Raw genomic sequence first — 13,941 nt, forward strand, 5'->3', positions numbered from 1 at the left:
AGCTGTAGTTCTGGGACTCTAAAGTAAGTTGGCTTACTGAAATTCCAGTCAGGTCTCCTTATTTGCCAGGAGATGCTTCAGAGATTTCAACTGTCCAGGACAGTCCAGGTTGCTGCCAGGAGATTCTGGGTGAGTCCCGAGTGACAACTCATCTCTCCTACTTTCTTTTTCTTCTTTTCTCTCCTCTTCTTTCTTTCTTTCTTTCTTTCTTTCTTTCTTTCTTTCTCTTTCTTTCTTTCTTTCTTTCTTTCTTTCTTTCTTTCTTTCTTTCTCCCCCTTTGCTTCTCTTTCCTTTCCTTTTCTTACCCTTCCTTTCTGCTCTGCCTGGGACCCACATCTCTATCTATTGACAATCTAAAATAAACTTTACTCAGCCTTGTAAACATTCAGAAAACTTTAGCCAAAATTCTGGAACATCTCTCTGCTCCAGCTGGCTTGCTCAACTTTGTCTCTGACCATAGCAAGTCCAGGGGGAAAGTAACTATAGAAACAACTGTCCCACTGATCAGACATACCACTCAGGTATGGGAATTGACATCACTGAGCTGAAAGAAAAGAGAAAAAAGGAGTCGTTTTCCAGGCATTACAGCACTACCCAGGAGTAGAGATGGTTCAGTCTTCTTGCTTCTCCTCCACAGAAAAATAACTGGATTTGTGTGTATCTAGCATCCAGAGAAGAGATCCTCCTTGCCTGCTAAGTGTGGAGAAAGGGAAATATGTTACTAGGAAGCTGAGTGTACAGGATAGCCTGTACTGGCTGCATTGCTGTGTGTAGCAATTTCAGCTGTCTCCATGGTAACTCTTCAAAATCTTGCTGTTCCAAATAAACTACTTCAAGGTTTTAGAAAATAAGAGAAGTGAAAGATTCGTTGGCTCCAGTTGATTGCGACCAATTGAGGACTCCTTGAAGTGCCCCTTTAAATCTCAAAAGTGACTGTGTTTCCTGGGGTAGGGATTTACTGATCTGCCTTGCATCTACAGTTGCTGGGGAAAGACTAGGGTTGTTGACAGGATTACCTGGATTTTAGGTCGAGCTGGGCACAGAGCACAGGAATTTCTGTGCTCATTTCTGAGTGGGTCTCCCCAGCAGGTCCCTCTTCTTGCCAGTGGCCCCAGCAGAGCTGGTCGAAACTTGTAGGGGTTGGTGCCTTGAAGTTTCCTGCTCACGACCCTAGAAGCCGACAGGGGCGGGGAAAGTCTATAGGAGCAGGGTAGAGGGACGGAAGCCACGAAGAAAGCAGAGGGAAGTAGTGGGGAGACTCTCGGAGGCGTGTGGATCACCGTAACCCTCTGTTGGTTCTTAGACACCTACTCCCTAGCTATGCTTTGTGGGGATCCCAGTGACCCCCGCCATTCTTAACACGTAGCAAAGACACCCTCCTTCGGCCGATCAGCCACTGCAGGCAGGCGTTACTGGACCGGGAGGTGAGACAATCCAAACCCCTCCCATCCCGGTCCCACCCCAGTCCCCGGCCACACCTCTATCCCTTTCCCTCGGGTCTGGGCCCCCAACCAATCTACCCCCACGCCTGCCGGGTGGGGCCCCATTCACTCGCACGCGATCTCAGCCATCGCGTGACGCCGGTGGCCGCAGGAGGAAGCCGGAGGCGCCAAGCACGCGATGGGGGTGGCGGAGTCCCAGGAGCTCAGCTCTGCTGGACCTAACCGCTCTTAGAGGCGGAGCTGGCTCTCGGGGTTGGAGTAGGGAGATCCTGTAGATTTGGCCAATTTCTGGGTTGTGCTCAAGTAATCCAGCAGCCCCACCCCCACCCTCGTCCCGGTGTAACAAGCTTATCGCCCCCTCAGCCACCCTAGCTTAAGTTCTCTGGAAGCCTTGTGAAAACTCAGCGGTGCTGGGAACGTTGCTCCTCTGCAGGGAGGCCATTAGAAAGTTGTCCGCTGGGAATCCTCACGGCTAATGCCTTGGTTTTCATGGGACCTACACAGGCCTAATCTTCCTGTTCTCCTCACCCCAAAGCACGAGGAGACAGCTGTTCTTTTAACTCTTGCAGTTTTCATGGAATGTTTCCCAGGGCTATGGGGATGTCTCCCGGGGCTCTAGCGCCTCCGCGTGTAAGCTAGTCTCTCAGTTCCTTATCGCCAGAGAAGAAGCAGAGCATTTCGCGAAGAAGAGGAGTACTATAAAGTGAACCTCTTGGGGGCCTCCTGAAGCCACATCTGGAAACTCAATGTATCATTGCCTCCTGTGTAGGAGGCCCAAACTGGGGAGGTTAGAGGTGAAGACGAACTGGTAGATAGGCTTCAAGGAGTCTGGCTCCACCCCCTTCTTTTTCCTAGAGCAGCTTTTTCTCAACCTGTGGTTCTGACCCTTTTTGGCAAACCTCTATCACCAAAGATATTTACGTTATGACCATAACGGTATCAAAATTGCAGTTATGAAGTAGAAACGAAAATAATTTTATGGCCGGGGTTCACCACAACATGAGGAACTGTATGAAAGGGTCAAAGCATTAGGAAGATTGAAAACCATTGCCCTAGAGGCATCAGGGGCTCAGGTCTCCCAGGAGTGATTGAGTTCTGAAAAGAAAATGGTACATTCTTTACTTAGTGCAGAAAATCCAGTCTCAGTAGTTGGGAGAGACAAGGGTAAGAAATGGTAGCTGAAAAAAGGAAGAGAAAGATACCATGTCCCAAAGGTCATGTCACTGCCACTGGGGCCACAGTCTCCTGGGCTCCCCTGGGAAGGGTGGCCTGTTACACAGGGTGCATTGTCCTTACCAAGACCCTTGCATGTGGGTAGGACTGTCTGAGGATGCCATGGACTTCTGGGACAGTGGAGGATGCCAACCAGCTGAAACAACAGCTTTGCATGAGACTAGGAAGGCTAGGTCTGAGGGCCAGGTGTAAGTCTGTTGGGGAGTGGGGCAGGGTGTTAAACAGTATCTGGATCCCAGAGTAGTAGGGCTGCCTGGGAGCCTGGATTCCTCAATCTTCTGGAGATGCTAAGAGCTGCAGAAAAAGGGGAGTTCACTTTCATGGTACCAGCTGACAGTAGAATGGTAGGAACCACTCAGAAAGGGAGGCATGGAGTCACAATGAGGCTCAGATTCTAGGTAAGGATTACCAAACTATACCACCACTCTTGGGTTTGACGGCCAAGCCATGTGACACATGAATGATAGAACTTTGATTCAAATATTACTTTTACTTCTGAAAAATACTCCCAGCCCATCAAACTCATCCTTTTCAGCATGAGGTGGGCAGTGAGCAGGCAGTGAAGGTACTTTTAAGAATGCTGTGGCCCTCAACAATGGGACTTTCTGTCTGTCTTAGGTCTCCAAAGACTGGAATCCAGCTTAGTAAGAGAACCATGAGCTTTCCTTCCCAAAGCCTTTAGACCAGAGTTGAATAGGGGTACCAGGGAGGTCGTCATCTTCATAGGCTCAGAAGCATTTGGGGAAAGTGTGGGCATTCTCAGGGGACATCATTTATCTCCAGATGAGGACATTTGGGCTACTCCCTTCCAGGAGAGATGAGGGTATGGGATACGGGTAGACTCAGAGGACCCTGACCTACCTAACCTTGAAGCAGATGGCAGACAGGTTCCCTTTCATCAGTTCTGTTGAGATCTGCTGGTATTTGGATCTCAGTAGGTGACATGTCTGTGGGAATCCTGGGATCCTTGATCATGAAGGGGACCTGGCAGGAAGCCATACTTTGTCTCCACACTGGGTAGAAGGGAGAATCAAGAGCAGTTTCCAAGATGAGGGTGGGTGGTACATGAGTTGGTTACACTTTTACATTAGGTCACCCTTTCCTGTTGACCTGGGGCCTCAACTTGATCCTCCTGCCAATTATACAACTCTTTTAGAACTTTTTGGAGATGCTGCATATCTTGTATAGGACAACAGCACAGCCTAGGTTGAACATCTAGCAGGAACCATGTGGTATAATTCAGACAAACATAAGAAAAACATGACTTAAAAACCACTAGCAGGCCTGGGCTCTGCAAAGGGCTCATCTGTTCATTCTTCCCTGACAGCCTTGCAGGAGACATGTGTATGGCCAGCTCCAGCCCTGCCACCTGAAGACCACTCACACAGAGGGTTCCCTGTGCAGGAGGGACGGCTGCTGCTGGAGGTAAGAGCACATTTCATTGCAACTCCACACAGTCATGATGGTTTTGTTTTGGTTTTATTTATTTGTTTGGTGTGTGTGTGTGTGTGTGTGTGTGTGTGTGTGTGTGTGTGTGTGTGTGATTCCTAATAAGTAGTTGAAAGGCACTAATGTGCCTTCATGAGCTATTTGCCAGACTTGTCCAAGACTGCTTAAGCTAGGATCTGTGGGCAGAGAACAACTTCAAGGAAGGAGTTAAGGATTTCATCATCCTCTTGCTAAATCTAAGAATCATTTGTCATTCCATATTTGCTGGTTTTACCCACTGATGAAAGAACCTAAATATTAGGCCATTTATTTCCAAATTAAACACTAAAAATAGTCAGTGTTGAGTTTCTATGTGGTTCACCCAGAGTCCTATGCAAGCAGGACCTGACAATTCTTAATTTCACACTGGCATTCAGGCTGATGGGGACTTACATTAGGTGGGACTTTTTCCCGTATGAGATGAATCCCCAGACTGTTTGGTGCGGAGATTTCTCTGAAGTGTTCAAGCTTGGTCTCTGACATCTCAGAAGATGGTCACAACAGAACTGTGTCTGAGGGCTGAGGGCTGGCACAAAAAGATCAGGAAATGAAATGATGGGAATATAGGGTAGGGCAGAGTTGTACTCCTTTGACCTCATCCTCACTGGGCCAGGCCCTGGGTGAGCCTCTGTGGGCAGTACAGATGCCAGGAGCTGGTAGTTCCTCACTTTTCTTCTTAATCACTGTGGGAGAGGGTTGGCCTTATGTTCATCACCATTCAAATTTTAGGCACCATCTCTGTCTATGCCTGCTTTAAAAAGAGGGAATGAAAATATTAAGAACCCACAGAGGGAATAGCTTCTTTCAGGGTGAAGTCATACCCTCTCACCTCCTCTACTATATATTTTACATTAGAAAATCTCATGTACATTTAGAGGAAGAAAAGGATAATGGACAGCCAGGTGCCAGGCTCCATTCCAGACTTACTTGCCTTCCCTATAGGCTTCTGCATCCTCTCCTATGGCTCAGATTTCCTTTGTATTGGGTCTTCTTGCCTTTTACACTTTCCTAACTTAGTCCTTTTTAGCCAGTCAATGTGAACTAAGTTGAAGAAGAGTGTTCTGGGTCTATCTTGGCCATGAGCAACAGCATCCAGGGGACTCTGGGAACCCCAGGGGTACCTAATGGAGAAAGAGCTAGGGTGAGGAAGCATCACTAAGTTCTATTACCTCTGGTGAAGAATCTAGGCTTTGATTAGTTTATAAATCCTTCAATTTAAAAAAATACAAGGAAGCCGGGCGGTAGTGGCGCACGCCTTTAATCCCAGCACTCGGGAGGCAGAGGCAGGCGGATCTCTGTGAGTTCGAGACCAGCCTGGTCTACAGAGCTAGTTCCAGGACAGGCTCCAAAACCACAGAGAAACCCTGTCTCGAAAAACCAAAAAAAAAAAAAAAATACAAGGAGTTGCATTCTCAAAGGGGCCCCCACACAGAAGCAGTTGTGCTTGCTCAGAATAGCATGTGATCTGGCTTCAGTTCTTTATGGTCAATGTGGATAGACCTAGATGACACTGCCATTTCTCTCTGGGGAGCATTGTCCTTCAGTGGAAGAAATATGTGCAACCTTATCACTTACCATTATGTGCTAGAAAGCACATTCTTAAGTACTATTACTTTTTCTCTAATATTGCTTTTTCTGTCAATGATAGTAAAAGCAGAGCTTTAAAGTGCATCCTAGTTTGAATTACATCCTTCACAAATATCTTTTCAAAATTAAGATTCATTAAAAAATTAAGACTCATAAAAATCCTCCTTAAACTTTTGTATTAAATTATAAAACACAGAGTATGCACACAGCACCCTAGATACCTGAGTAGTCTGATCGAAGTCCTAACCAGGTACATGTTCTTCAACACCTCCTCTCCTGTCTCCCTCCTCATGTCTGGACTTCCCTTTATACCTCCCTTTTAGGCTCCACACCTCCACCCACAGCCTACTCCACAAACTGACCCCTCACCACTTTCTTTACTCTTCCTTCCACACCTGCATTCTTCTTCCCATGTTTCCAGCCATGCTTTGTCTGGAACCAAGTAGGTTACGTGTAGGGTCTTTCTTTCATCTCCAGGGCAGGGAATTCAAACTACAAGACTAAGGATGCTTTCAAAAGGTGCCCACTGCTCCATGTTCTTGGGGTTGCTTTGGTTTTATCCCTCACCCAAAGTCATTTTGGTGGGTGAGTGCTGGATCCTCACCATTTGAACTAGTATTTCCTCTTGACCGAGGATGTTAACTATCTCTTCTCTGTGTCTGTATTCTATTTACTAAACCATTAGAATCCTTTGCACATATAAAAACCACAATTTTGCCTTCTTACTATTTAGTCTAAAGAGCTCATTGTACACTCTGGACACCTGTCACTTGTCACATGTGAAATTTGTGAAAGTTTTCTCCTAGGCTGTGACTTGCTTTTCATCCTCTTGATAGGTGATGTACAAACTGGAAATGCTTAATTTTTATTAAGTCTTTTGCCATTTTTTTTGTTGGTTGCGATTTTGGCATCACGTGTAGGAACTCTTTATCCTAAAGTCACAAAGATTTTTTTATGTTTTCTTCAAAGTTTTAAATTATTTTTACATTTATTTATGTAGTGCGTGAATGTGTGTGTTTGTTTATGTGTGTGTTTGTGCGTGTGTGTGTTTGTATGTATATGTGCGTGTGTGTGTATGTGTGCATGCATGCTTGGGAGGTGAAAGGATAACTTGAGGGAGTCCTTTCTCTTCTTCTACCATGTGAATCCTGGGTGTTAAACTCAGGTTGCCAAACTTGGTGGCCTACACCTACTAAGCCATCTTACTGATCCATCCTTCACAGTTTTGTAAGTTTTACATTTTGCATTCTCTGAATTTTATCTGGCATATCAACATTACATACGGTTCTGAGCACTGGATGATCTGAATCTTCCAACTCTTTTTTCTTTCAAAATTGTATTGCCAGGGTTGGAAAGATGACTCAACAGTTAAGAACACTGATTTGCTCTTCCAGAAATACTGAGTTCAACTCTTAGCACCCACATAGCTGCTCATAACCATCTGTACTCTGGAGTCCTTGGGTACCCAATGCCCTCTTCCGGTATGCAGATGTGTATGCAGACAAAACACTCATATACATAAAATGCATAAATAAATCTTTCAGAAAATTGTCTTGCCTATTTTAGTTTCTTTATCTTTGCACATACATTTTAGAATGATCTTATTGACATCTTTAAAAATTTCTTCTGGGAGCTGGAAAGATGGATCAATGATTAAGAGTACTTGCTACTATTGCAGAGGAGGTGGCTTTATTTTCCTGCACCCAAAACCACTGGCAACTGAAATCATTGGTAACTGAAGTTCCAGGGGATCAATGCCATGTTCTGGGCCTTCGTGGTACTTCCTGCACTTGATACACACATATTCAGGCAAACATTTGCACACATAAAATATAAATAAATAAATCTTCAAAATTTGCTAGGATTTTGATTGGAATTATTAAACTCAAGTGAGCTTCTAAGCATATGTGTGTCTGTTTATTTAAGTCTTTAATCACTTTCAAGAGAGTTTAATAATTTTCATCTCACAGATCCTCTGTGTTAGACTTTTACTTAGGTATTCAGTATTTTCTGTTGTTCTATATATGGACCTTTTTTAGCTATAATTTTTCATTGTTGGTAAAATATATGCAATCTGGTTTCTAGGTTTACTTTGTGTAATATGACTAATACATTAATTAAGTAGTTCTGGGAGCTTTTTCATAGATTCATGGAATTCTGTTTTATGTTGATTATATAGTTTGAGGACAGAGATAATCTACACTAAAAAGGTTTTTAATTATATGAATGGGCAGGGTATGTGCACATGAGTATAAGTGCCCAGCGGGGCCAGGAAAGGGTGTTGGATCACCTCGAGCTCCTAGAATTATAGACATTTGTGAACTGCCCTGCATGGGTGCTGGGAACCGAAGTCTGGTCCTCTGCAAAAGCAGTAAGCATTCTTGACAACTCCCAAATCTATATTTACTGTTTGAAGCTACCTACTTTTTTCTGCCATCATACATTTTTAGGCTCCCAGTACCGTGTGAAAGGGACATCTTAACCTTGTTCCTTATATTAGGGGAAACTTCAGTCATCCTAAATCAAGCATGATACCAGCTTAGTTTTTCTGTTTGAATCTTTGAGTTTTGTAGATGCTTTACATTAGATTAAGAAATTCTGTCCCATGCTTTTTTTCTGTGAGTTCTTATGAATAAATGTTGAAATTAAAGTGATTTTTCTGCATCTATAAAGCTGAAAATGTTTATCTTGCCTTTAGTCTGTTGACACTATGAATTACTTTGGTTTTCAACTGTTGAAACAACTTTGCAGCATCAGAATAAATAACACTTATATATTGCTTCCAGTTTATAAAGGGTTAGCATTAAACCTTCAAAATAGTTAAAAATATTTTTAAATTAAAATATAATTACATCATTTCCCTTTTTCCTTTTCCCCCTCCAATCCTTTCTATGTATCTGTTCCCCAACTCTCAAATTCATGATTTCTGCTTCTTTGTTATTCTGTAGAGATAGATATAGATAGACAGATGAATATTCATAAATATATAAATGCAACCTGCCTAATACATATTTTACTTGTATGAATATGATTGCAGGTATGACCATGATATCAATTTGAGGCCTCTTGCCTAGGGAAGACTATTTCTCCCACTCTCAGCACTCATTAGTTGCTTGTAGTTCTTTGTCTAGGGTTGAGGCTCCATGGTATTTTACCCTTCCATGTTAGCATGTCTATTGGTGTTGTCCTTGTTCATATCTTGTTTAGGTAGCCATGTTGATGAGATTACATGGGTGCAGCTTCTCTGACATTCTAGGTAATGCACCCTCACTGCAAACTTACTGCTCCCTGGTTCTTACAGTCTTTCTACCCCTTATTCTTCTATTCACTGAACTTTAGGTGCAAGAGTTGTATTGCAGATGCATCAATTGGGGCTAGGCAGAAAATAATAATGATAATGTTTCTCTGCATTTCTGTAATTATTTCCATCTGTTACAAGGAGATGTTTCTTTTCTTCTTTTTAATTTATTCTTCTCTAATATATTACATTCCAACTGCAGTTTCCCCTCCCTACTCTTCCAATACCTCCCCCCACATCCGCTTCCCCCCAGATCCACTCCTCCTTTCCTTTTAGAAAAGAGCAGGCCTGTCAGGGATACTAACCATCATGGCAGATCGTTACAATAAAACTAGGCACATTCCCTCATATCAAGGCTATACAAGGCAACTCAACAGGAGGAAGAGTCTGAAAAGCAGGCAAAAGAGTCAGAGACGGTCCTTGCTCCCACTGCCGGTTGTCCCACAAGAGCACCAAGCTATGCAACCACAAGATATATGCAAAGGACCTAGGTCACTCCCATACAAGCATCCTGACCATTGACCAGTCTCTGTGAGCCCTCATAATGAGCCCTGGATAGTTGATTCTGTGGGCTGTTTTCTTGTTGTGCCCTTGACTCCTCTGGTCCTTCCAGACACTTCTTCACAATCCTCCACAGAATTCCCTGAGCTCTGCCTAATGTTTGGCTGTGGATCTCTGCATCTGCTCCTATCAATTGCTGAATGAAACCTCTCTGATGACAATTGTGCCAGGCTCTGGTCTAAAAATATAGCAGAGGAGCATTAGGAATCATTTCGTTGACTTTTTTTTTTGGTCAGTTGTGTTTGGTTCTATCCTAGGTCTCCGGGCTGTCCATACTCTGGTTCCTGGCCCTCCAGGCAGCATCTCATGGCCTGGGTCTCAAGTTGGACTAGTCATTGATTGGCCACTCCCACCAGTTCTCCACCACCTTTCCCCGGCACATCTTGCAGGCAGGATAAATGTAGGTCAAAGGTTTTGTGGGTGTCCCAATCCCTTCACTGAAAGCTTTGCCTGCTTACAGAAGATTGCTGGTTCAGTCCGCAAGGAGAGGTTTCTTGATGAGGGCTGAGAGCTATACCTATCTCTGGATATAAGAATAATGTTTTCTTGATTAATTGGTCCCCATGGTTAGAATGAAGTGTCCTTTACCTGTTCTGATTGATTTTAGTTTGAGGTCTATTTTGTCAGATATTAGAATCGTGATGGCTCCATGCTTTCTGGTTCTATTTAATTGGAGTACTCTTGTCCATCCTTTCACTCCAAAGCAGTGCCTATGCTTCAAGAAAAGATGTGTTTCTTGTAGACAACAGACAAATGGGTTCAGCCAGCCTGTGTTTTTTCATTGGAGAATTGAGATCATTAATATTTAAACTTTTTATTGAAAGGTATGTTAATTGCAGTTATTGCATTATTGACTTTTGGTTTTGTTTGTGTTCTCAGTAGTCTTTATGTTTCAGTAACTATAGCTTTGTATATTTTCTTTTTGTGGTCTCTTGGCTGCTCATTCCTCTCTTCAGCCTGAAATAGTGTGTCCTGTATTTTCTTTAAGTTTGGTCTGTTGAATATAATATTTTAAGTCTTTTTATATCATGGAAAGTTTTTCTTTCTCCTTCACCTATGTCAGATAGTTTTGCTAGGTACATCAGAGTAGGTTGGCAGTCATAGTGTTTTAGACCATGAAATGCATTTCTTCAGACTCTTTTGGCTTTTGATGCTTTCATTGAGAAATCAGACATTATTCTGGTGGGTTTTCCTTTTATATGTGACTTGTCTTTTTCTCTTGCAACTTTTCAGTGTTTTTTCTATGCTTTGTATGCTTGGTGTTTTAACTATGATATTGCAGTAGGGAGCTTCTTTTCTGGTCTTCTATTTGGTGTTCTGTGTGCTTTTCGTATCTCTGTGTGTATGTCTTAATTTGTGGAAGTCTTTATTGTTGGAGATCTGCTCTATGCTATTGAACTAGAAGTGTTCTGCCTCATTTATTCCTATAATTCAATCGTTTGCTCTTTTCATGCTGTCCCATATTTCCTGCATGTTTATTTCCTGTATGTAAAAATTTTCAAATTCTTTTATTATTTTGTCTAGCTCCTCTATTTTAATCTTCAAATCCTGATATTCTATCTTCTTTTTGATTAATTCTATTTATAAGACTTTCCTTTGGGTTTTCTAGTTATGCTTTTTGGTTTCTGTTTTTTGATTCTTTCTTCATCTCAGCTTGAGTTCTACTCAATTCTCTTTGCTGAATTCCATTTTTAAATCCTGGATTTTTTTAGTCATTTCCATCAGTCTATGTTTGTGTTTTCTTGGGCATCCATCAGCCATTCATCCCGTTTAAGTTCATTGAGCTGTTTCTTTGTGTATTCTTCAAATTTCTTAAAATTTTTAGTAAAAATTATGATTGTTCTTTTAAACTATGCTCTGGGGTTTATCTATGTAGTTCTCATTGGCAACTGCTTTTATAGGAGTGTTGGTTTAGGGGTCAAGATACTGACTTGATCTTTCATATTGTTTGTCTTTTTGTGATGAGATCTGGGCATGTGGACTTCTTTTGTTAGCTCTGTGTCTGATATTTACAGAGCAGGTTGTTTGAGAACACAGGATTTCTGGGATAGGTTGGACCTAAAGGTTGAATATAGATTATGTGGAATAAAACCAGGTGAACACAGGGTGCTGGGATAGCATGCAGGGCGTATATCTTGGTCTAAGCCTAGAATCTAGGGGTTGATTCAAGGTTGAGGAAAGTTTATGAAGGGAAGGATCTGTTGGAATCACTCTGGTTGGGAAAACACGTTGGATTATAACACTTGAAGGGCCTAGAGGTTGAGGAGAGGTGAGGCGTGGCCTGACCAGTTACTAGAAGTTAGAGATGGCTAGACAAGGCTGGTACACTGGATGTGGGACCTGAGCTGATCTGGGGGTTTCATGAGGAATAATGAAGAGGAAGATCAGACTCTTCAGGTGGTCCCTGGTGAAGTATGTTCAGAATATGGCTGGGTAGAGTGATTAAAATATTGGGTGTGAGGGGCCTGGAGGTTTTGGTTTGGTGAACTAATTGACCCAAGGTTGGACAGGATCTTTGGGGGTCCACTGTCATCCATTATAATCAAGCACCAAGTGGTGCTGGGATTCCACAGCTAAAGAAAGGAAGTGGGGGGAGAAGGTAGGAAATCTTACTACAACATAAAAAGATTTTATCACTTAACATGAATTGTTCCATGAAATGGCTCTTCTAACTGTACAGAAGTTCATTGAGATGTATAGACTTCGTATGGGTTAATGTTTTTATTTGCACTTTATAAAAATAAAGTTCATAACTTTTTATTATAAAAAAATGTAAGCAGGATATGTTGGTTCATGATTTTAATCCCAGCATTTAGGAGGCCGAGACAGTTTCAGCTACATTGTGAATTTGAGGCTGTGTTACATGAGACACTGTCTCAACAAAACAGAGCAGTGTGGGGCACACCAGGATGGACCCACTCTTAACTGCTGTGCTGGACCAGCTTCTCAGGTCTGACAAGCTCTGGGTTAGTGCTGCAGCTGACCACGGCTTTCTCATTAACGATGCCTGCCTCTCCAGCAGCTGATGCAAAGGCCTTTGGTTAGGTGAAATCTTGCAAGGAATAAATGTACACAGCATACTCTGGAAGATAACTTCCACTTCTAGTACTATCTCAATCTTTTTTTAATCTGCTCTACCCAGTCTTTCCTTCCTTCTTTTCACCCATTTGGTGAACTGTTATTCAAGCTTCAAAGCTTTCCAAAGATTCACAGAACAACAATTTTTCAATCACCCCCCCCCCTCCGCCACTCACACACCTCTGGCTTAGCAAATGTAGGGTTAAGACAGCCCCTTTAGGGAGCGGGGTTTGCCTCGGGCGAATGCGTACCGATAAATGGGCCGCAAACGCGGGAGGAGGCTCCGCCCTTTCCTTCCTACCTCCTGTACTACGCTGGAACTTCGGTTCTGTAAGTTTATCATTAAAGTGGTAAATATTCTTTAATATCTGCATTGCATTTATTTACGCCGATACAATCAAAGATCTTGCCATATTTGCTTTTAAGAAACCTGAACAGTCACTGTTGTGCTTCTCCTCAATCTTTTTTATTTTCCAGTAGCTCCTGAATGCTTTACATTTAGGAGTAATTTATTCATCTTGATCTTTAGTAATGATGTTTCTGGGTTCAAATCCTAGATAGTGTCTGTTTTTATTTCATTGATCTTCCTGAACCAGTACATTTATTTCCACAAAATTTGGGTATTTTAAGCATTATTTTTCTTTAAAAAATTTTGTGTGAGATTATTATTCTGTCTTCTACTTGGAGAGTCAGTTGAAACAGCTATATAGGTACTAGCCTTTTCATACTGTCTCATGGGTCCCTGAGGATCGGAACATTTGTTTTTCCTGATATTTTCTCTCTCGGGTTGGATGATTTATGTCGAATTGTCTTTAACTTTATCAATTCTTTTCTCTGTAACCTACATATGTTATTAAGCTCATTCACTGAATTATTTATGTTTTATATTTTCTCAGTTCCAAGGTTCTCACATGATTTATTTTATAAGATAATTTCTCTGTTAACTTTAAATTTCCCCCCTAGTGTTCACCTTTACCAAGTGCAGAACAGAATCAGACTGTATCTTGGATTCATTTTGCTTGTGCTATGAGACTCTGGATCCGTGAGATTCTCAAGGGAATGCTGAGTAATTTTTATTTAGTTTGCATTTGTAACAATCAGCACATCCAGGTCCTCTGCGAGCACCAGATCCAGGCTTGATCAGCTGTTTGGATTTGTGCTACATGGATCTACCTCCCACAGCACTGTGTGGGTCCTAAATTGGTTCTTGCCAGATCCATCTCTTAGTCATCCCTCTCCTTCTTCCATATGCC

At 42.3% G+C, this 13,941-nt stretch overlaps 1 protein-coding gene across 1 annotated transcript in view; it reads left to right on the forward strand.

Annotated features, from left to right (window-relative positions):
- Nucleotides 1-13,941, forward strand: part of Ahrr (aryl hydrocarbon receptor repressor) — an 87,089-nt gene that overhangs the window by 36,445 nt on the left and 36,703 nt on the right. Inside the window, exon 4 of the mRNA XM_075977785.1 lies at nt 4,004-4,101. Within this exon, the coding sequence (XP_075833900.1) occupies nt 4,004-4,101 (98 nt within the window). The remainder of the gene's footprint in view (nt 1-4,003; nt 4,102-13,941) is intronic.

The sequence above is a fragment of the Microtus pennsylvanicus genome, chromosome 6 (assembly GCF_037038515.1).
Source record: "Microtus pennsylvanicus isolate mMicPen1 chromosome 6, mMicPen1.hap1, whole genome shotgun sequence".
NCBI lineage: Eukaryota > Metazoa > Chordata > Mammalia > Rodentia > Cricetidae > Microtus > Microtus pennsylvanicus.